The sequence below is a fragment of the Cucumis sativus genome, chromosome 7 (genome assembly GCF_000004075.3).
Source record: "Cucumis sativus cultivar 9930 chromosome 7, Cucumber_9930_V3, whole genome shotgun sequence".
NCBI classification, from domain to species: domain Eukaryota; kingdom Viridiplantae; phylum Streptophyta; class Magnoliopsida; order Cucurbitales; family Cucurbitaceae; genus Cucumis; species Cucumis sativus.
The window spans coordinates 17,742,733-17,764,005 of record NC_026661.2 but is presented as its reverse complement, the minus strand read 5'-3'; the positions used below and the strand labels follow the sequence as shown (position 1 = coordinate 17,764,005).

Sequence of the window (21,273 nt, the reverse complement as noted above, 5' to 3'; positions counted from 1 at the left end):
TTATTATTTTTGATAAATTTTGAATTTGAAGTGGTTTATTATAAAACTAATTTTGTGAATTTAATTTTGTTATTAAGTTTTACTCAAAATTTTACAGGTGTTTCTTAAGTTAGAACTACATAAGATGGTGAATGGAGTAAAATTTGATGGTAAAATTGCTAGAGGTAATAAGGTAAACAATGTTTATGTCTAAATTGTGTTATTTTTCAACATTATTTTTGTTGTAATCTCAGAGTATTTGCTTTGGAAGTGATATTAGTGAAAATATTTTTCTATAAATTGTATATTAAACAAAACTTAACTTTTCATACATATATTTCAATATTAGTTTTTACAACAAGGATCTTAAGGGGAAGGAGTACATATTAAATCTCGCTAAAATAAGCTTATTCTAACATTGAATTATCTAAGAGAAGAAATTGAAGCTGACTTTAAGCTTTCAAATTTACTTAAATCCCCAAAATTGAAATTAGCTAAAAGGATTTATCTAAATCCTATTCCAGATAACCTCCATATCAAGAGCTATATTCTCCAGGTTCTAGGGCTTTTTTGTCTACAAAATACAATTAGAAGCAATTCGTTTCCAAGTTTATGGGTTAGTGTTTACTTGCGTTGAATCTTTGACTGTGAGCGTTTTCAATCTTCATCAGGTCTATTGAATGCTAGCCCCTTGATTGCATGTCGACATTGAAACCTGGCAGTGATCAACTAAGTTTCTTAATGCTACAATCAACAGCCATGAAGCTCTAAATTGTAACTTACTTAACCAATCATCTTTATTTCAAGAATGAATGGTAATTTATTAGCAAAACATATTCCCATTTCACTTATCTCCATTATCTCCATCATAGCAACTGAAGATTAAACGTTCCATACCAGATTGGATCTTCTACTGAAGAGTTGGTTAAGTCATCAGAGTTCCCAACTTGAGATTCACGATCATGATCAGGATGTTTCATTTGCTGGATTTGGGCTTTGCACTTAAATCGTAGTTTGAAAGGCACTATCTGCATCAAAGACCTTTTTAGACAATATCAAATTGATTAACATAGCTTGGACAATCAAAATTATCAACATTCTATTTTGACCTCGGATTATGCATGGATCAAATTGAAAGATCTAATGCCAAACAACATTGATAACAAGAAGTGATGCAGTAAAGTATATTAAACCAGTCAAATTATCATGAAACAAAATCTACTATGATTGGGAGATTCAAGATACTGTTGACGGTTGAGAAATAACAGATTTTTGTCACACATGGATATCCTATGTTCTTTTTGTCAAATAGCTGATAGGTATTCTTCCATCAGCTAATTGAAATTAAGAAGATACTCTTTACCATTGATAATTTATTTAAAGTTTTACCCAAAACAAGATTAAAGCATTCTTTAATAAAAGAGAGGTAGACCACAAAGTCTCCCAGATAATCTCATATTAATATCCTTACATGATAAAAGCAAACACGTCTAACGTTTACCTTTCTGCTATATCGGAATTCACGTTTTGGAATGAAGTGCAAGGGCAGATTGAAAGAAGAAGGGGCCTTCACCAATAGAAACAACTTAGTAGGGCCTAAAACAATATGTTATCATTTCTTAATGAGGGAAATTTGAAGGACGAAAATTCTTCTCCCAACTTGATCAATTTGCTTTAATATGCACAACTGTATACCTGGATATGAGACAGACCCAGCATCCTTTGAGATCAATGTTCGAATAGCCTGTTGTTAACAACGAAATTTGTATCAAATAATGATAACGTTGAGGAAAGATAATACAATTTACAACCACCTTTCTTGAAAGAACTTCTGCTGCTTTGTGTTTGGCGAAGTTATCTGCACCTCTCAGCGCAAATCTTTTATGTGAAAAGCACATCTCATAAACATATTGAGGTCGTAGTGGGGTTGCTCCAAGAATTAATAAGACTTCTTCGATGTTAGGTGCCTCACTAATCAACGATTTGATGGCAACTTGAAAACCAGATACTGAATTCATTAACTTCTCCATTCTCTTAATTCCCTGTCTGACCTCCCTCATTCTGCCAGTATGCTTTCTTCGTGACGATGCTTTTAGTTCATTTTGTTCCAGTTCACTTCCCTAAAACTAACCATTCTTATCATCCTCATATGGAAGCAAAAAAGTGTAAAGTAAACAACTCATTCTCAGCTCTTAACATACCAGCTCTTTGTATTCTTCATGCAAAGTGTCAAATTCAATGCTCATATCTTGTAGGGTTCTGCACATTAGGCACCAAATATCAGTACTTATGGAAAACATACCATTACCAAATAGATATCTCATACAATGTTAAATCTTAATTAATCATATATTTCTGTAGTTTATAGCATTATGAAAGGGGACCCAGAATTGGGGTTGTATAAAATTTACGATATTTGGGCTCCCTGGATATAAGTGGTGAAGACTAAATTAGACAATCAATGCCTACTGAAATTGAAAAGAGAAATTTTTAGCTCTACAAACATGAATACTTAAACGGAAGATTACACGGATTTCATTTCAAGACTAAAAAGGTATTCTCGCATACTGAGTTTTAGCCTCAAACTAAGAAAAGCTAGTAAGCTAGCTATGTTCGTTTATTTAATGGGTGACCCTTTTCTCCACAATATCTACCGTTTACAAAGGCATTCAAGGGCTTCTTGTAATACTAGGAAACGAACAATCAAACTAATGGTGCATTACACGTGATGTCAAACAATCTTGATGCTAAAATCATAGAAGACACATCAAAATGGATAAAATGAAGAAAGAATTAAGCAATATTAGGCAAACATAAACGGTCTCTCAACGTTATTCATTTCGACAATTTTATCATTTCTTTAGTACAACAGATGAAATCGTGGAGACTTAAATCTCGACCCGAACGACATATTGGCCTTTGTCTACATACGATTCCATCCTAAACACATCCTTAAACCACAATCATAGCAATTTCCAAATCCTAGAAAGAAATCGCTGAAGTACTTTTACATTCAATTCCATTAACACCAGATACAACAAGAAAAATTCATTACACGAAAAATGATCATCTAAATCAACCAAACCTTACAGATCGAAAGCCACAATAAATTTAGAACTAAAAAAACCTCACAACTCATACGATTCTCAAATTGCCTTCCTCAAATTTACAGGCCACAATTTAAAACAGAGTGATTGAGGTAATCAAATCGAACCACGTGCATATATCAGGCAGAAACTCCAACACAATCGAAAGAATTTTAACATAAACAATTCGATTGTTTCACAATCAGAAATACATTTTGTATTAGGAATCAAAAATGAAAGGATGTTTGTAAGTTAAGAAACGGAAAATACGATGGAAATGGAAAAGAGTAACTTACGAAGGGACTTGTTGATGCATGTACAAGACGAAGGCGGAGACATCGTTGATGATATTAAAGAGTATGGAACTGTCGAAGCAATCGGTGGAGGATTCGATCTCCGTGTACTCCATTTCTGAGCTACCTTCTCCCTCCATTCCGAAAAGAGAGAGAGAGGTATGCGTTTTGTTTTGTTTTGTTTGTTAATTTGAAATGAGAAAGAGGCGGGAAGAGGGAACGCGCATTAAGGACAATATTGTCACGGTGTTGATATTTGTTTATATATATCCGTAAATCCAATGCTTTAATATCGATACTAAACATTAGTGAAAGAAAATATGTTATCTATTTAGTCCAATATTAATCGAAATATTAATGAAATAAATTGTATTTCTTACTTACTTTTAATTTAGACTAAAACCAACTTAATTAATAATCTAAATAAATTTTAATTTATAATTTCACTTTACAGTTATTTAAACTAATACTAAATAGATAACATATTAATGGTAGAGATGAGTTTAAAACAAAAATCAAATCAAAATAATTTTGTAATATTTTAAATTTTAAATATTAAACTTAAGATGTTTTTTCAAATATAATAAAAAAATCACAAAATATTTATTTTATTTTTCGAAGATATTCAAAATATTTACAGTGCTAATACAAAATGAAAAATAGTCAAAAAAAAATTAAATATTTGAGTTTGGCCTTTCTTTTCTTTGTGTTTTTTTTTTTTTTTAATATCTGTTTTTTTGCAAAGTTGTTTTTTTGCAAAGTTGTTATAAATATAAAAGATTCTCAAACAAATCATTGCCAAATCTACCAAAATAGTACAAAGAATCTTTAAAAATGGTTATATTTACTAAATTATCAAATATAAACCTATATAAATGATTTTTATCGTTTAAAAAAAGAATAGCACAATCTAAATAGAAAAAAAAAATTTATAGTTTATATTTGTATAAAGAAAATAATAGCTCAATCTAAATAAATAGACTTTTTTATATTTTTTATTGCAGACGTATTATTTTTTTTCCGTTTTTTAAATTACTCCCTAAACATTTTATCAGTTTCTTATATTTTTAAAAAGATCTCAAATATGTACACAAAAACAAAAATATCAATAAAGCCACCAAAAAAAACAATGTTACACAATTTTATCTTTTCATTCTACAAATTCTTTCAATTACCAAGCCAATTTGAAAGCCTAAAAAGTATATGTAAAATTTTAAAAATAAGAATTACATTAGAAAATCTAAAAAAAGAAAAAGGTTTCGATCAACTATGTTCTTAATAATTAAATCTGTTTTTTTTTTATCAAACTTAAACCTATTTTCCAAACAAGCCTCTAGTAAATACTAAAAATGAGGGAATTTATAATAATTGGACAATTATCAACCACGTACAACTTATGAATAAAAATAATTTTCTCGATAAATAATTTTTAAAGGCTAGAAAATCTTTGATTCGTTTATACGGCAATATTTATTTGAACATTTTTCAAGTGAGGTTTATTAATTATTTCTTTTAAAGTAATGATTAAATTTCTAGCGGTGACGGGATGGAAATGATATTTGATTTAATGGTAAAGACGAATGTTACAATTTGATACGTATTATTAAAATGTACATTATAATAAAAGGTGATAGAAAGAGCTAGCTAGCCCCTAGCTTTGGTTGAATTATGATTTTTTTTCATACATTGTAAAATATGAATAATTTGGAGAACTAGTTAATAGGTCCATTCTTTAGGAAGGAATATGATATCTTGGGATGAATTGGTTTGATTTTGGGACATGAAGGAGCAATGCGTGGATGTCACATCTTTGGCCTTCTTGTTTTTCACTATTGAGTTGTTGCATTCTCTACCCTTTTGGTTGTTTTTTGCCTCTGCATTATATAACAATTAATTTTTTTTTTTTTTCTAATATGTTTTGCATTATTATGAGGAAGAAAATCAAGTGCATGTATGTATATAGATATTATATGTTTTCCATTGTATGTATAAATTATTTTTATAAAAAAATTGTAACCTTATCAATCTCTAAAATATATATATTTTTTTTTTGGTTGCTATACTTCAATATCAGTTTAATGTGGATTCTTTTAAAAGAAAAATCCATTATAAATTTTGAAAATGTATTTGTATATTAAATTTTTTACCTAAAAAGTATTGTTTTGTTATTATTTAGTCAATTCCAATATAAAAAAAAAAAATTAAAGACTAAAATTGAGGGTTTTTAAAACAACAACTAAAATTAAATAAACATTGTTTAAAATGTGATATTAAGATAGAGAAATCCATATTTTTTTCCTCCCTTGTCTACTTTTTCCTTCTTCTTCTTCTTTTTTTTTAAAAAATTTTCTTATTTACTTTTTATAGAATTTATGAGATGAGATAATTTAATTATTGAACTTCTATATTAATTTTTGAAAATATATATTACCATACCTTTGCGTGGAGAAATTTGCAATCCTAATGCTTGAACATCAAGATTAAGAGCTTTGACAACTCGAGCAGGAACGAGCACCATGGAGCAAGCTGCAAGTAATTTCACTATTTTAAGTCTTAAAAAAGGAATCCCAACAATGAAGTTCTTTAAAATTATTTATTACTAACAGATGTCACATCTAGAAGTGTAGAGTTATCGACTAAAGTCGGTTTTTCCGACTAAATCGTTACTCAACAGTTTATGATCGATTCAATAAATGTTCAAATTGACTTTGACTGTCAAAGACTGAAAGTTGGTTGGTCAATTTAACTCTATCTTTCAAATATTTTAAAGAAAAACTTTTATTTCAATTGTTCCAAATCAACCACTAATTCATCTCATTTTTAACCGACTAGCTTCAATTGGATCAGTTGGCTTGATTTTTAGATCCATCGTACTCACTTCTAGTTGCACCTAATTTTCATGTTTTCTTTTCCTTTACACACAACAGCTAAAATAAAAAAGAAAACCAATTTTTTTTTTAATAAAGGCAATGGTATCTTATCATCCAATTCCTCTGCACAGTCTTAAAATTTTCGATTGTTATCGTGAAGGTAAATATATTTAATATTCATAAACTTTTACTAATAATGGTAGCAATTTAAACAATAAAATTTTATAAGTGCATCATAATTTACATCGTTCTTCAAGTTTTATTTGACTAATGTCGTGTAAATATCATAACTTAAGTCAATTAATTCCAATTTTTTTACCAAGCGATCAATAATTTGAACATTTTATTGCAATTACTTAAAAAAAAATTGTTAGTTTTTTTTATATATATATTTTAAAAAATGTGTACTCACACAAATTTAGAATGAAGTAATATATTCCAATCAAAGAAAAATTGCTTAAATATAGAATTATTCTTCATTTTTCCGATAACCATTGCCTAATATCAATGTCAATATAAAATATGTACACACTCTCAACCAAAATAAAATGGGCGTTTCTAAACATATCCTAAATCTATCAAATATAGAAATAATACGAGTTTATATGGTAGGAGTTAGTTGACATATATTTAATTCAAAATTCAATTTTATATATATTTATGGTAATTTATTGTCAATCCCAACTCCTATTTATTTTACTTTTAAAATATACATATATAGTATGACAATATTCTCCTTAATCATGTAGTAACAGAAGAATAGGGAATTAAATATATAAATTGCAAAACCTATTTTTAAGTTTTAAGCATATGCATAATTAAAATTGAACTCTCGAGTTTAGGACCCACGAACGAAAATATTAAATCCTTAACATCAATTATATGAGAATAATTATACTGTTAGTACTTTAAATTATATATATATAATTTGAGAGAATAATGTTTTTGTTTTTTTTATTAAATTAATAATTATAAATCAAGAGGGGAATTATTTTCTGTCGCTGTTTCTTCTTCTTCTTCTTCTTCATGTTCTATGAATTGAATAAGCAGAAACAGGTACGCACGAATACAGAGTTCTTCCTTTTTTAAAAAAAAAATTAATTTCTCAATGGAAATTTTTATTGATTATTTATAAAAAATGAATCGGAATCGGAATCGGGTCGTACCTGGCTTTTGGTTTGGTTGGTAATTAGTGGAGCCGCCGGTTCCTCGAGGAAGAAAAACGCCGGTACCGCCTAATTGGCGGCCGGAATCGAGAAAAATCGCTTGCATTCCATGTCCTCCAGCCGTCCAATTCGGCGCCGCAGCCGCTGGTTTTTGCCTCTGGTGCGGCCGAGAACAATCATTACTGTACTTCGATTTCTCATTCTAATTCAATTTCACCGAAACGAAAAAAATCAGTAAGGTAATTAAAAAGAAATATAGGGCTTGAGAAAACGAAAGAACTCAAAATGCCGCAGCAATACAGTACCAGCGAAAGAGCGAAATCGGAGGGCGATAACGGAGGACGATGGTGAGGGCGTTGGCGATGGAGGAATGAAGGTTGATGAATGTGGTGGTGGAGGTGTTGCCTCTTATACACCTGATTGATTGATAATAATAATCAAAAAGAGAAAAAGGAACAAGGAATGTAAAACTAATTTTGTTGGAAGATTTTGGTTTATTGAGAAAAGAAAGAGAAAAGGGGAGAAAAAAAGAGAAGTGGAAGTAGAGGAGAAACCTTGATATCGCAAGCTTCGTCAAGAACTTGAGAAGGAAGCCATGGCATTGCTTCTTCTACAGGAAGTTGGTCGGCAGCCATGGAAATGAAACGGAGAGAGAGAGAGAGAGAGAGATTTCGGTTTCGGGTTTCTGTTTGTGACTATAGATTAAGAGAATTGATGAGAAAGAGAGAGTTGAGCTCCAATGTCTTACCTGTAACTTAACTAAATATATAGTTACGTGGAGAGGGAACCCGGGATTATAAAATTTTTAAATTAATTTAAATAAATAATATCTAAACACTTTTTGGTTTCAAACTATATCTACTTTTACCTTTTCATAATTTTAACTCTCAAAACTCTCAAAATTTCTTATTCAACCGTGCTTTCACATACAGTTAGTATTTTTTTTTGTACATTTCGTTGTTTTGTTTATAAATATGAGCAAAGAACTTATCTTGGTTTATGTCAAACGTTTCATTAAGTCGGTGGTAAATTACAAACGTATTCCTAAATTTCGAAGTGTATTAATTTTTAGTTTAATTCAACAACCATCTTCTTATTTATCGATAATCAACCATAATATTTTATATTTACACCCACTTATCAATTTTGGTGTTTTAAACGAGGATTTAGAAGCAAAACTAGTAAACTAACACGAACAAAATGACAGCTAAATTATAAATTTGATAAATTTATAGATTTGTCAATTTGAACCCAACTTTTAAAATTTAATTTCGGTTTAATTTAATTTTTAATTAGTTTTGTAATTGACGTGTCATTGTCGTTAACCCGATTAGACATATAATATGTATTGTTGACTATATTAACTAAAAAGTATAGGATACGATTTAACATGTAGACTTGTGAGGTCGACTAATTTAAGGATCTACAATCATAAGTTAGATGAAATCTTACCAAATTGTATAGATTGATATTGTAGAAAGGCCCATTTACTTGCTCATATTTTCAAATCAAATTTTGAATAAAATAGAGTATTTAATCATGTAATCATCATACCAAACAAAAAAATATATATATATGAAAATGAAAAAGAAGAACTTTAAATCGAAAATATAATATTCTTATTAGTTTTATTAGTGATTAATTTTTTTTCATTTTTAAATTAAATGATTAATCATATATATATTTTTAATATAACACAATGGAGTAGATGGAAAATGAACGACATTTGATGAAGTAATATATGATGATTATATTTAGTTGTGGTTATGTTGCCTCGTTAACTAGTTAAAAACATTAAAATCGATTCATTTAAACATCATAGTAACCAAGTAAAAAAATGTAGATGAATTGTCTTACAAAAAAATAATATACATAAATTATCGTCGAAATGATGTATATATCGATGTCGAGTTTTTTTAATACATATGAAATAGATGGATAAAAATTAATATGTTAATTGAGTTTTGTGGGGGAGGATGTATGTGAGGAGTGGAGGAAGAAAAGTGAGTTAATGATAAAAAAGAAAGGGGCAAAAATGGAATTAGGTGAAAGAAGTAAGTAGAAAAGTTGGGTTGGGTTGGGCTAACCAACTTTCATTTGCCCTTTCACTTCGGTTGGTTGGTTGCACTTTTTTCTACATGCATGTAAAGCCATCTTGCTACTCCACACAATCATTATTATTCCTTTTTTTAAACGAGGATTTAATTCATTGATCTTCCATCCATAAGGAAAAAAAAGGTAGGTTCAACTAATATAAAATACTTTTTTTAAAAAAGAGAAATTAATGGAGTATGATTAATATTAGAATGATAAAATGGATTTTTCAATATTCATAAAATAAAAAATTAAACACAAATTAATTGACTTAAGTGATTAAAACAATTCATAAATTAATCAATTGGTATTGTTATTATCATAAGTCAATAAGTGATTAATGAATTCATTTATTTAGAAAAAATAATTACATTAATTAAGGTTAAATTTGGAAGAGGACCACCCTCCCGAAAATATGAGATTCCAAATATAAAATCAATGTTAGTATAATTTTTATAGATCAATAGTTTGAATGTCCACCAATATAGTATAGTCTTGAGGGTATATGTTAAATATTATAATAAAATATTGGTTGAAGTTGAACCCAATATATATATACACACATACATTTTTTGGTCAGCTACTATGTGTTTTTGGTATCAAAGAACACGTGGCAACTTGTAGTAGTTATAGGTTACCTAGATTAGAATAAGAGGATTAAGCATGAATTTGAATGATTAACCTAAATAAAATACTAGAGTGTTATTTTAACTTTATTTCATTAAAATTTTAACAATACAAAAATAAATTTGACTCATTTTTCCTATAATTTTAGGATAATAAACAGTTATAATTGTTTATATCAGGAAGAGGAGGAGGAATGTCTTAATTTACACGTTTTAGAGGGTAAAGTTTATATTCATTTATCTTTATAAAAGTAATGGACAAGATCAAATGTTTTAGTTTTTGTTGGTAGTTTGTGAAAGTGGAAAGATTTTATCTCTTTTCTTTTAACATGTTTTACGTTTTGAAAACTTGACGAAAGATTTAAAGAATACGTTGTTTTGAAGAAAAGAAATATGAGTGTTTGAAAAAATTTACTTTAAACATTTATTTCTTTTGAAGTCAATTTAAATGAAAGAGTGATTCTGTAATTGGTTTGACTTCATAAAAGAACGAAGGTAGTATAGTTAAAGTAAGGACAAAAACTAAAAGAAGTTGGGGTTGAGATATATTATGTTAGTTGGGGTTTTAGTTCAATGATAAAACCAAACCAAATAAAATGGAGCAGTTCAACTCTTTTAACAAAAATGACATTGTTCATTCTCTAAAAGCAAAAACAAATTTTGGAGTTTATATGGATAAAGGGAAAACATCTTTGTTTAACTTTGTTGTGTGGTAGATGAGAATGGTTTAAAGGCAACACAATATAGAATTATTAACTTTGTTCGTAAGTTCTCGTTATCTATGTTAACGAAAGGTTGGTTAGTGAGGGTTGGATGGTGCATAACTCTTCTAAATCTTTGAAAGCAGTCGGTTATTGGAAAATTGATAATCATGAGTGGATTATAAAGCTTCTTGAAGCTCAACTATCATTGATGGGCTAACGTTTCTCTTTCGTTCTATATTACAATTCACCTTTTCTTTTGTGGTTCAATCTTATAAGAGAGAGGTGGTGATTAACAACTGCTCAAAAGATTTGACTGAAGCAAAAAATGCATTTGTAGAAATTAGGGTTCTTTGGGTGAAGTAGTTGAGTCTAACTTGCTTCTTCTTTTGTCTCTACGTGTATAACAAGGTTGCTAATTTTGTTGGTTTTTGTGATTCTTCGGTTTCTAAAGGTCATGAGTGTAGTAGGACCTCCAACTTCTCTGCTACTTTGGAGTGAGCATTTTTCTCTCTCTTTTTTTTAAAGGTTGATAGCAGCAAGACATTAGAAGAACAAAATAACCAAAATCTAAAAGGTGCTAGGTGTCACGATCATACTCGTCTACGGAGTGTTTGTCTATGGATGTACGCCTGAATACCCCCAATTAATATTATCTTTATGTCTTGTATTTAGTTTAATTAGTTGCTTTTCAGTTCAAGTCATAAAGTTTGGGAGTGACGTTTCGACATTTTCATATGCAAGCCTACCAAGCTGAAAATGTTCAAAATATACTATAAGGGAGACATACTAGTTAAATCACCGCTCAAACACTGTTGCACTATTTGCAAGCAAATCTTTTTCCCTTGCAACTGACAGTCTTCAATGTATATTGTAACGTTGATTTCAATGAATTTCTTTCCTCACATTTTCTAAAACATTTTTTCAAGAACGTGACAGGAGGTTGATTCATACCGCGAGTTTGCCAGCGATTTTCAGATTTTGGTCGGCTGACTTGTTCATCAAGTTCAAACAAGTGTCGCACAATCATCTGTCCCAAGGTTAAAAGGCTACGATTGTGACACTAGGAAGCATATGGTGCAAAGTAATACAAAATCAACCAAAAACTATGTTCTTTTACATAGTTTTGATTAAACACTTCAAATCTTTGGTGTATTAACTTTAAAGGTAAATAATTTATCTTATTGTATTATATTATTTGATAGTAAAAAGAAGATTGTGAATAGTATGAAATATTGAGAGTGGCTTTTTTAGTTAGATTTAGAAATATAATTGTGTACCTCGGGGAACTTTTCATATTATAGTATTTTATTATAATATCAAAGTGAGCACAGCAATAGCTCAAGCAACATGAATGTTCGTGCTGTGATCACAAAATTTGTCTATTCCTTCCTTGGTATTAAAAAAATCACAAATGGATTACTTCTCTTCCGAATTTTTCACGTAAACTCTTACCTCTCTTATTTGAAAGGTTTTAATTGTATTCCTTATTTGGTAGGTTTTTTCTCCCCTAATAAACAATATAAGAGATTAAATGTATAAAAAGTCTATGCTTTAAGTTTATCAACAAGGATTTGACCCCCCCAAAAAAGTAAGACGGAGTAGGAATAAATCCATGAATCTTCGAATTATTTCATAACGTTTGTGTAAATTTGAATTTTGAGCATAATATGTGAGTTTATTTTTCAAATTTCATAGACGAAAATCTCATGAAAACTCATTTAATTTGAAGGTAAGGAATAGATTTGAGTTAAGGAATTAAGTTTGACAATTAGAAAAGATGATGTATATTTCCCCCACACATCTTTCAAAAGCTCACTTTGACGCTCCAATTGTTTTTTCCTTTCTTACTAAGTTTCACTAACCTATCAAATTTTAATACTCAAAACAAATACTATAGAGTTGCTAAAATGAACTTTGAACATTAGTAAATAATGTAATTCCATGCCTAGAGTTAGAAGGTCTGATCCTTGATTTGATCTCCCATCCTCGAGTTGATATAATCATGGCATAAGCTACACTAAGAAAGATTTAGATGCTTATACCTATATAGATTATAGAACTAAATATCAATCATTGATAAACACTTGTATTCACATTATCATCTAATTCAAACAAAATCATTATAATTGATAGATAGACAAGCCATATATAAGATTAGCCAACTTGCAAAATTTGAAGCTCGTTTCAAAACCCTTGAAAGCTTTTAACACAAATAAATACGAATCCAAGATATTATTATAATTTAACCATTTAAATTGAACCTCATTGAATAAGAATAAAGATAGCTCTAAATGCAAAAATTATGTAGGCCAAGCATCAAAGTTGCTGTAGATAAAAAAGTGAAAACAGGTTTCTTCCAAGAAAATCCAGAAAAAGAAAATATAAAACAAAAGGGAGAGTAAATGAACTTTAGACCATTCAAAACCCGTGAAAAAACAAGAGTAAGCATATTCATCTGGAAAATCTTTCAACAGCTAAATCCAAAATTTTAATGACGCATAAGAAATTGTTTCTCATCAGCAAAACATAAGTCTCTAATTTAACAATAGAGGTAATTGATCAATCAAGGGGCAACAACAATACGGCCAGCAACTTGATCCAGATCTCGTCGGCCACTTGAAGTAATTCTCCTTCCACTGCAAAACATCCAGACAGAAGAACAAATCAACTGACTTGACATTGTTGTTGGAATAAATGAATTGAAAACCAGAATTGAACACAAGCAAAATTCGAATGAAAAATCAGGCATAATTTGAGAAAATAAGATAAAACTTAAGAAGCTTTGTACTCACCCCTTTGGGTCCACATCAACAATGTTCATCTCCTGCAATTGTTGTAGAATGTGGCGGGCAATGGCTCCACTGCTTTCACAGAAGTGTGGAGGGCGACTTCCGTTCCTCTTGCTTCCACCATAAATCCGCTTGAATGCTCCAACACCAAGACCTCCTCTCAAGTAGATCTTCCTTGCCATGGATGCTGAATAAGTTTGAAATGGCGATTGTAAGAATAAAACAATCGGAACATCCGAAATGACAGCAATAAAATTATGTTTGTTTTATTTATTTTATATGAATACATGGAAATCAAAGAAGAAAAAAGGTAAACTAACCAGCTCTCACGTAGTACCAATCTGCATCATATGGAGCAAGTTCCTTGAATCTTGCAGTTTTGACAATATCCGCCCATGGTGGAAGTTCAACCTGCTCGTCAATTATTTATAGGGAAAAATAAGTTAAAATCACATATGTTACAGATCAATGTTTAAACTTATAAATTATTAGTAAACAAGATAAATATAATGTAGGAAGTTCTAACCAATCAAAATCCAAGAATAGTACTAAAAATCAGACAATCCAAACCAGGTAGATTCGCAAAAGCCTTCTGAAGGGTTCCTTTTCTTTTAAAGAAATGTTCATTGATAGAATGAAATATTACAGTAGTGGGAAAAAGCCAAATCCCGACCAATGGATAAGGGCTTTGGGAATGTTGAAATTTTCTAAAGACTGATAACACATCCACAAAACGTACAAGAACCCAGAAACATTCAATGGCAAGTATAAAGTCACTAAAAAATCACGATTTCTCAGACGAAGTGCGACGAGCAAGATAAACTGATAAATTGCACCTAACCCACAAACTTAATCAACAGACGAGGCATACTCAAAGCACAAGCAGATCATTTTATAAGCCATTATGGTATAAGAAAAACAATAATCAGTAGCATATCGATCGAAAAATCTACACCCTAAAACTTGAAACTTCTTGTTTGAGTAAAAAAGCCTAGCTACAACACAAGCCAAGGCAAAGAAATAAAGACGATAAACAATGCAGAATAGAACACACTCCCAAACAGAGCCGAAAAAACTGCAACTTAAAATTTAGCATTCACTCACTCCGTTTTCGAAACCAACATCCTAGAATACTCTCCCTTGAATCGAAAACCAAGTAGTCTCATCCAACAAAAGAAATAGAGGCGAATTGAGAGAAGGAAAAGGATACCTTTCCGGATCGCTTGAGATGAGCGGCATAGGCCTTAACAAACTCGTGAGGAGAGACGTCCTTGACGGTCCTAGCAGTGGCCATGGCTGTTGAATTCAGTGAGCAAAGGCCGGCAAAAGCTCCGTTTGCTGAAATAGGGTTTCCGCCTTTCTCAAACTCTAGGGTTTTCAAAGAAGCGGAACGTGCCCTATATTTATACTCAGAAATTTCTCGTTTTCAACCTCTTTGATTTGTGATATTTCAACTATACCCTCTTCTTTTTGTAGTTCCCAAAATTGCCCCTCACGCCATATTCTTTTATATGAGAATTAAATCGTTAGCTTATTCTATTGTATATTAATTAGCCCATCAATGTTACTTTTGTACTTAGCAATGTATTAAATCAATCATCCATATTGTAATTGGATCTTTGTCAATTAGGAAATTAGAATATAGTTATTACGATAACAATGACTTGAATCACTAGATCATGAAGTCGTTAATGGCTCTTCCTAAAAATCAATAAAAATTAATTTTTGCAAAATTGTTGAGCGCTCTACTTCACAAAAACTTCTCAGATGTTTTAAATTCGTTAATATTACAGGTGTTATTGTTTTTTCAGGGGCTTATGAATTTTTTTTCATAATTACAATAGAACTTTATAATAAGTTTGCAATAGAAAGGCATCTATAACCCCAATCGGATGTTCATTGGTTTTTAAAAAAATATTGCAATTGAAATCAATAACGCATTAGGGCTCCATAAATTTGTTAATGGGAAGAAAGTTTGATATCGGAAAAAAAAATATAATGCAATATGATATCCGGAATAAGTTTTTAACTTTCGTTATGCTCTTATAATTAATTTCACAACAAAGTCTCTTTATGAACAAGTTAAAAAAACATGAACAAGAATCGATGATACCTTGTTGCAAAAATACACCAGACTTTCAATAGTTGCATTGATATTCTTACCTTTAAAAGAAAACAAAGTTGCACGCACACACAAAAAGACTAATTTGAGGAAAAACATATATGAAAACCGTTCAATAGACCGAACTCAACTCAAATTTACCTACTCAAACAAGAAGATTTAAACTCCACACACTTTAATCATTTGTACACTCTTCTATACAAGTTGAAATATGATCACTCAAACTCGTATTAGTTGAATTATGCCCATTTTCACTCAGTTTACTGACTTATTTAGCAAAGCTAGTTTTTTAACATTCAAATTTAATATTCTCTTTTTAAAAACAAATAAACACTTCTCGAAGAAGTGTTTGGCAAAATTCAAAACTAAACTAAGATTTTTTAAAGCATAGTTAAAAGAGCCACCAAATGATTCGAAATCAACCCCAAAAGCTACTAAGTATTTCAAATCAACCTAATTTCAAAAGAAAATTTATCCCCCTTAATTAATAGTTGGTTTAACAAAAACTAAAAAAACCATTAAAATTTCCACATAATCACTTTTAGAGCCTCCAAAATCACCTGGCAAGCTTGTGGTTGTAAAAATCATAGAATAGAAACTCTGCTTCTCCCTAATGCCTTCAGCTTTTACTACGTTCAGTATCCTAACCATTGATTCATGATCTCAACAGCTCTTTAATAAAATAACATAAAAAGGTGATCCAAAAAGAGTTATCAAACTCTCGAATACATGAAACCCAACATTTTTCCAGCAAACTTCATTGAAATTGCTAATAAATAACAAAATTTTGTTATAGTCTACATTCAATCCGAGCAAGTAATTGAGATCCAAATATAGCATTAAGGTAACTTGAAAAGATTTAACATGTTGTACTGACTAGTAAGCATCAAAACTTCTTCTCACGGCAGCTTCATCCACACGCAGCTTCTGAATTTAGCTGTGTGTGAATGATTCATTTGCAAGCACAGGTAAAACAGCATATAGAACAGCTACTTGCAGCAGGGAAAATGGGTCTCAGGATTCTGCCACCTGGAAAGTGTCGGTCCGGGTTGAATTATTGGCAAACGTCAAACCAACATATCTGTTTAAGAACTATGAAAAGAAAGCAGGCAACCTAAACGAATCAGCAAAAACTATCCGATCCAACTTTTGGATATTTGATACTTCAGAAAGCTGGAGTAACCTAAGGAGTATACTTCAAAGTCAAGCGGATTGAATTGAGTCCATTTGATCTGTTTTATCATATAAAGTGCTTGAAACTTCACTCACACACATCTTGCTGGTCAACCTTAGAAGCTCTCGAGTCTCGTCGTTCAACTGGACGTTGTCCCTTTCCATTCTTTCAGCAACTATGAGTGGCATTTTACCAGCTTTTGCATAGGTCCGCAATAGAGAATTGTATATCTCAGTATCCACATGACCAGCATTCCTAAGAATAAGCAACAACTGCTCCACCCCGTTGATGTTACCTTGCTCCTCGAGTTTCTTACAAACTCCTTTAACCAACCTCTCATCTGCATTCCATTTCTTCACTCTGTTAACTGCCTTCCTGAAGAAATGCAGGACTTTCTCCATCTGGTTCTCTTTTAAATATCCCCATGTGAGGAGCTCCCAAGTTGTGTAAGATGGAACTGTTCCTTTTTGCAACATCCGATTGTAGAAACTCTCGGCTTGTTCTATTTGGTTTTTCTTGATATACGCTCCAAGCATTACATTTGAAACCCGAGTATCACGTGTCCCAGATACTGACTCCCACTCAGTATAGAGCTTCTCAGCTTCTTCAAGCTCATTAAGTTTCACAAGAGAGGATATCATGCACATATACTCACGATCACTCATCTTGCGAAAGGATGACTTCAACTTTTTCCATATCCTGTAAACTTCATTCTTATCCCCTAAATTGGTATACAAGCTAAGAAGAGATGAAAGTGAGAGTCTGTTACTTTTAAATGCCATTTTCTCCATCTCTTTCAAAGTAGCGGCTGCTTTTTCGGTAAGTTGATTTTTGCAATACAAGTTAGCTAATGTGCTAAATGATACCCAATCCGGTTGGATTTTTGTCTTCTTCATCTCAAGGAAAATGTTTTCTGCAGCTTCAGTGTCGTTTTGCAAAGTGCAAACATTCAATAAAAGATTATACGTTACCACGTCTGGTTTGGTGTTCTTCTTTAATCCTTCAATCAGAGCAGGAACCTTTTCTAGTTGCTTGTTTGAGATGTGAAGAGAAAGCATGTGGTTGAAAGAAAGAGGACTTTTTAAGAAACCACATTCAGACATTTTCTCCATTAAAGCCTCAGCCTTTTCAGATAGATTATTTTGAACGTATGCATGAAGAAGAGATGTGCAGACTGATTGTTCTCTTATTTTATCAGGGAGATCCTCGAAAAATTTTTCTGCTCTATTCAGGCCTCGGATTTTGCAAATCAAATCCAGATGAACTGCATAGTCACCAGGTACCAGCCTCATATCTTTCTGTAATGTCATCCATTCACACACCTGCACGGTGGAAAATCTCAAGAAAGATTACTCGAGGCTCAAGGCCATCTTCAGATCATACAAGCTACAAGGTTCAAGGCCGTACCAAAGCATTTTATTCGTCTACTTATTTTTACAGGAAATAAAGCAAAATATTCAATGAAATTGTATTTCAGCATATCTGGGTTCACCCTAACCTATCTAACCTTTTGGATAGTCTTGATTTAATCTAGTACTAGAGTAGTGACTCTAGCAAGTCACTGCAATATCATTTGGTTTCATATTGTTGAAGATCCCTCAGGAAAAATTAAAACCTCACAATGTTAGCTCCTTTTATTTTCAATTAGTTTTGAGACAAAACGTCTATTCGGTCAAAAAAAAAAAAGTTGAGATTCAATTAATGTATGGTGATCACAAAAGAGGCATCATCACATTGAAAAAAGTTATGAAGGGATCTCACAGTCTTTGTGGGTTATTCCTCTAACTGTCAATTTAATTATGGTATGTAACACATGTTACCTAATGAATATGTACAATATGTAGAGCTAATTTCTAACTCTCCAAGTGTTAAATAACGTGTCATTAAATTTGCCATATTTATAAATGATCAGCTTCTGGGCATCGTAACAATCTAAAATCCATCATAGTATAACCACAATACCCTTTTCAAAGCTAGTCCACTGTCCACTTGATTGAGACTAAATTAAACAGATTATAGAAATAATGAACCACAAGAACATCAGCTGAATTGACACTAACTCTTCAAGTGTTGATCGAGTGAAGGGTGCAGACTCACAGCACAAGTAGACGATGAGTTCATTCAGATCACAAAATGGTACAATACATGATCTCGAGCATTAATGACATTACATGAGTTTTCACGCAACAAGGAAAAAAATAATAATAAAGAATTGAATACCTCAAGTGCGTGCTTGTAGCGCTTGAGCTTGCGAAGCTCCCGAACGTTGCGATTGAGCTCGTACTTGCGAACAGTGCGGCCCTCTTCTTGCCATTTACGTATGGCAGTCACGGCGCTGCGTTTGGGGAAAATGAGGCTCATGAGCCTTCGCCCAAGCGTGTCTCGACCACCGCCTTTGCCGGATACGACGCGGGTGCCTGCAGCGCCTTCTAGTGCCGTGTTCTCCGACGCCGCCATAGAGGCTTCCCCGGAAAATCGGCGCGCCGCAGCTGTGGCTAGAGATGGCCGGAAGGAGCGGAACATCGTGTCTGAGTGAAGTTTTGAAATGTGAGTGAGGCTCTCGGGCTGGGTAGGGTTTGATTATAAACCGCGAGTTGATTTTAAAATAATAACAATCACGTAAATAAATAAATAAATAATTCTTTCCATTCAAAATAACTCTATGCTCCAAACACAATAATTCCCTTTTATTAAACGTTCCACTAAACAAATAAACAAAAGGATGAGATAATTACTACTAAATTACTGTTTGTGTTTGTAAAAAGAGTTGGATTAGTGTTACGAGGATCATGGAGGATTAATGTTACGAGGATCATAGAAGATTAGTGTTATAATAAACGGTGTTTGAAAAGAATATTATAAATGAATAGTTATGATAAGATGTGTTTAGAGGAATATTTATATAGTTAGTGTTATAAAATATATTTTTGTATATATATATATATATATTTGAGTTCGTATTATAAATCTAACACAAATTTTGTATATTTAATTTACCAAACTATTTTATTTTCGTAAAATATTTTTCAGTAATTTTTTTAAATGTGACGTCTATTTTTTTAAAAAAATTATGCAATCGTTACGTGCGAATAATTTATTGATTATTTAAAGAAATTTGTATTATAAATCAAATATATAGATTTCATATAATTAATTTATTGAAATGTCCTAATTTCGTAAAACATTTTTCAATTATTTTCTTAAATACGACATCAATTTTTAACTTCTTGACATAATTGTTAGTTGCAAATAAATTTGTTTAAAATCATATTCTAACTTCAATACACAAATTTTTTATATTTAATTTACCAAATTGTCGTAGTTTTCGCAAAACAATTTGCCTTCATTTATTTAAATACGACGTAAGATTTTTAATATATTTTTTTAAGTAATCGTTACTGTTGAATAGATTACTGTTTTTCCTTTTAAAGATAAAACAATCTCACTTTTCTTTTTACCTAAACATTATTTTTTTTTCTCTTTATAAATTAAAGGATTGTTATTCCATGGACCAATTAAAATGAATCAATGAAATATATAAAAACAGAAAAAAATAGTATATTTTGTAAAGTATAGGCATTATTTGGTAAAAAAATAGATTCAAATTTTAATTCAAATAAATCTTAAATTAAATGTAGCTTAAGAGAATATATTTTACATTTAAATTTTAAATACTTCAAAAAAAATTTGTTATACATGTTTCAGGCTATTTAAAAATTCAAAAACTATTTAATTTAATATTAAGTCTGATTTGATTTTGTTATGAATTTTTATAAATTTAATAAAATTCATTCTTTTAAAAATTTATTTAACTTAAAAATATCATAAATAGTTTAGATAGAATACTTTAAATCTCAAAAACAGATAAAAATAAAAATAAATAAAAAACATTAAATAATAAAATTAAAAAAGTTAAATACGAAGACTAAATGCCTAAACTCATCCTTACTAAAATTTAATTAAAATTAATTTTGCAAGTAAAATAAATATTATTTTAATATTTTAAATTAATTAGAAACAAACGACAAACCTAATTCAATAAAATAATAAAACTATGAAAAGCTAAAAAGGTAAAGAAAAATGTGTTCCGATAAATCTAAAACAATTGTTATGATAATTCTTTCCACGAAAGAGTTGGATTATTATAAACCTAATTCAACAGAGTTGGATTATTATAAACTTAATTTAAGTGGACGTGTTAGAAGTTTTATTGAAATAAATGTTTGAATAAGTTATCATAAATGAAAATTTGTAAAATTTTGATGCACTCAAGGAGTTGGTTGGAGAGAGAAAGGAAACATTTTAACAGAGAGAGTAAGAATGTAAATTTAAATATTTAGAAATAGAATAGTGATAGAGAAATATTTTAC

General features: G+C 30.7%; 4 protein-coding genes across 4 annotated transcripts; all 4 read right to left on the bottom strand.

The window, feature by feature from the left end:
* Positions 1–282: 282 nt before the first annotated feature.
* LOC105436163 (hypothetical protein) lies at positions 283–3,573 on the bottom strand. Its single transcript, XM_011661010.2, has 7 exons — positions 3,362–3,573; positions 2,181–2,238; positions 1,794–2,099; positions 1,675–1,723; positions 1,481–1,575; positions 877–1,007; positions 283–694 (listed from the first exon to the last, which is right to left on the bottom strand). The coding sequence occupies exons 1-7, from the start codon at positions 3,496–3,498 to the stop codon at positions 637–639; spliced, it is 834 nt and encodes a 277-aa protein (XP_011659312.1). The 5' UTR covers positions 3,499–3,573; the 3' UTR covers positions 283–636.
* A 1,326-nt stretch (positions 3,574–4,899) lies between these two features.
* Positions 4,900–8,134, bottom strand: LOC105436162 (hypothetical protein). Its single transcript, XM_011661009.2, has 5 exons — positions 7,949–8,134; positions 7,700–7,810; positions 7,395–7,596; positions 5,795–5,884; positions 4,900–5,232 (listed from the first exon to the last, which is right to left on the bottom strand). Exons 1-5 carry the CDS (start codon positions 8,027–8,029, stop codon positions 5,075–5,077), a joined length of 642 nt encoding a protein of 213 aa, XP_011659311.1. The 5' UTR covers positions 8,030–8,134; the 3' UTR covers positions 4,900–5,074.
* A 4,989-nt stretch (positions 8,135–13,123) lies between these two features.
* On the bottom strand, positions 13,124–15,037 carry LOC101223214 (40S ribosomal protein S19-3). The gene is made up of 4 exons (XM_004148844.3): positions 14,818–15,037; positions 13,928–14,018; positions 13,611–13,794; positions 13,124–13,454 (listed from the first exon to the last, which is right to left on the bottom strand). The coding sequence occupies exons 1-4, from the start codon at positions 14,899–14,901 to the stop codon at positions 13,382–13,384; spliced, it is 432 nt and encodes a 143-aa protein (XP_004148892.2). The 5' UTR covers positions 14,902–15,037; the 3' UTR covers positions 13,124–13,381.
* Positions 15,038–16,425: 1,388 nt separating this feature from the next.
* LOC101205373 (pentatricopeptide repeat-containing protein At4g02820, mitochondrial) lies at positions 16,426–19,474 on the bottom strand. The gene is made up of 2 exons (XM_004148855.3): positions 19,124–19,474; positions 16,426–18,225 (listed from the first exon to the last, which is right to left on the bottom strand). Exons 1-2 carry the CDS (start codon positions 19,424–19,426, stop codon positions 16,933–16,935), a joined length of 1,596 nt encoding a protein of 531 aa, XP_004148903.1. The 5' UTR covers positions 19,427–19,474; the 3' UTR covers positions 16,426–16,932.
* Between the last annotated feature and the right edge of the window lie 1,799 nt (positions 19,475–21,273).

What these genes read in the sequence shown, in the direction of transcription:
- LOC105436163 (XM_011661010.2), bottom strand. Translation starts at nt 3,498, where the DNA reads ATGGAGGGAGAAGGTAGCTCAGAAATGGAGTACACGGAGATCGAATCC. An exon ending in ATGCATCAACAAGTCCCTTC is followed by an intron (nt 2,239 to 3,361) that starts GTAAGTTACTCT and finishes CCTAATGTGCAG; the next exon opens with AACCCTACAAGATATGAGCA. An exon ending in ATGAAGAATACAAAGAGCTG is followed by an intron (nt 2,100 to 2,180) that starts GTATGTTAAGAG and finishes GGTTAGTTTTAG; the next exon opens with GGAAGTGAACTGGAACAAAA.
- LOC105436162 (XM_011661009.2), bottom strand. Translation starts at nt 8,029, where the DNA reads ATGGCTGCCGACCAACTTCCTGTAGAAGAAGCAATGCCATGGCTTCCT. An exon ending in ACGAAGCTTGCGATATCAAG is followed by an intron (nt 7,811 to 7,948) that starts GTTTCTCCTCTA and finishes TCAATCAATCAG; the next exon opens with GTGTATAAGAGGCAACACCT. An exon ending in CCAACCAAACCAAAAGCCAG is followed by an intron (nt 5,885 to 7,394) that starts GTACGACCCGAT and finishes AATTACTTGCAG; the next exon opens with CTTGCTCCATGGTGCTCGTT.
- LOC101223214 (XM_004148844.3), bottom strand. Translation starts at nt 14,901, where the DNA reads ATGGCCACTGCTAGGACCGTCAAGGACGTCTCTCCTCACGAGTTTGTT. An exon ending in TTGGTACTACGTGAGAGCTG is followed by an intron (nt 13,795 to 13,927) that starts GTTAGTTTACCT and finishes AAACTTATTCAG; the next exon opens with CATCCATGGCAAGGAAGATC. An exon ending in GTTGATGTGGACCCAAAGGG is followed by an intron (nt 13,455 to 13,610) that starts GTGAGTACAAAG and finishes GATGTTTTGCAG; the next exon opens with TGGAAGGAGAATTACTTCAA.
- LOC101205373 (XM_004148855.3), bottom strand. Translation starts at nt 19,426, where the DNA reads ATGTTCCGCTCCTTCCGGCCATCTCTAGCCACAGCTGCGGCGCGCCGA. An exon ending in GCTACAAGCACGCACTTGAG is followed by an intron (nt 18,226 to 19,123) that starts GTATTCAATTCT and finishes TCCACCGTGCAG; the next exon opens with GTGTGTGAATGGATGACATT.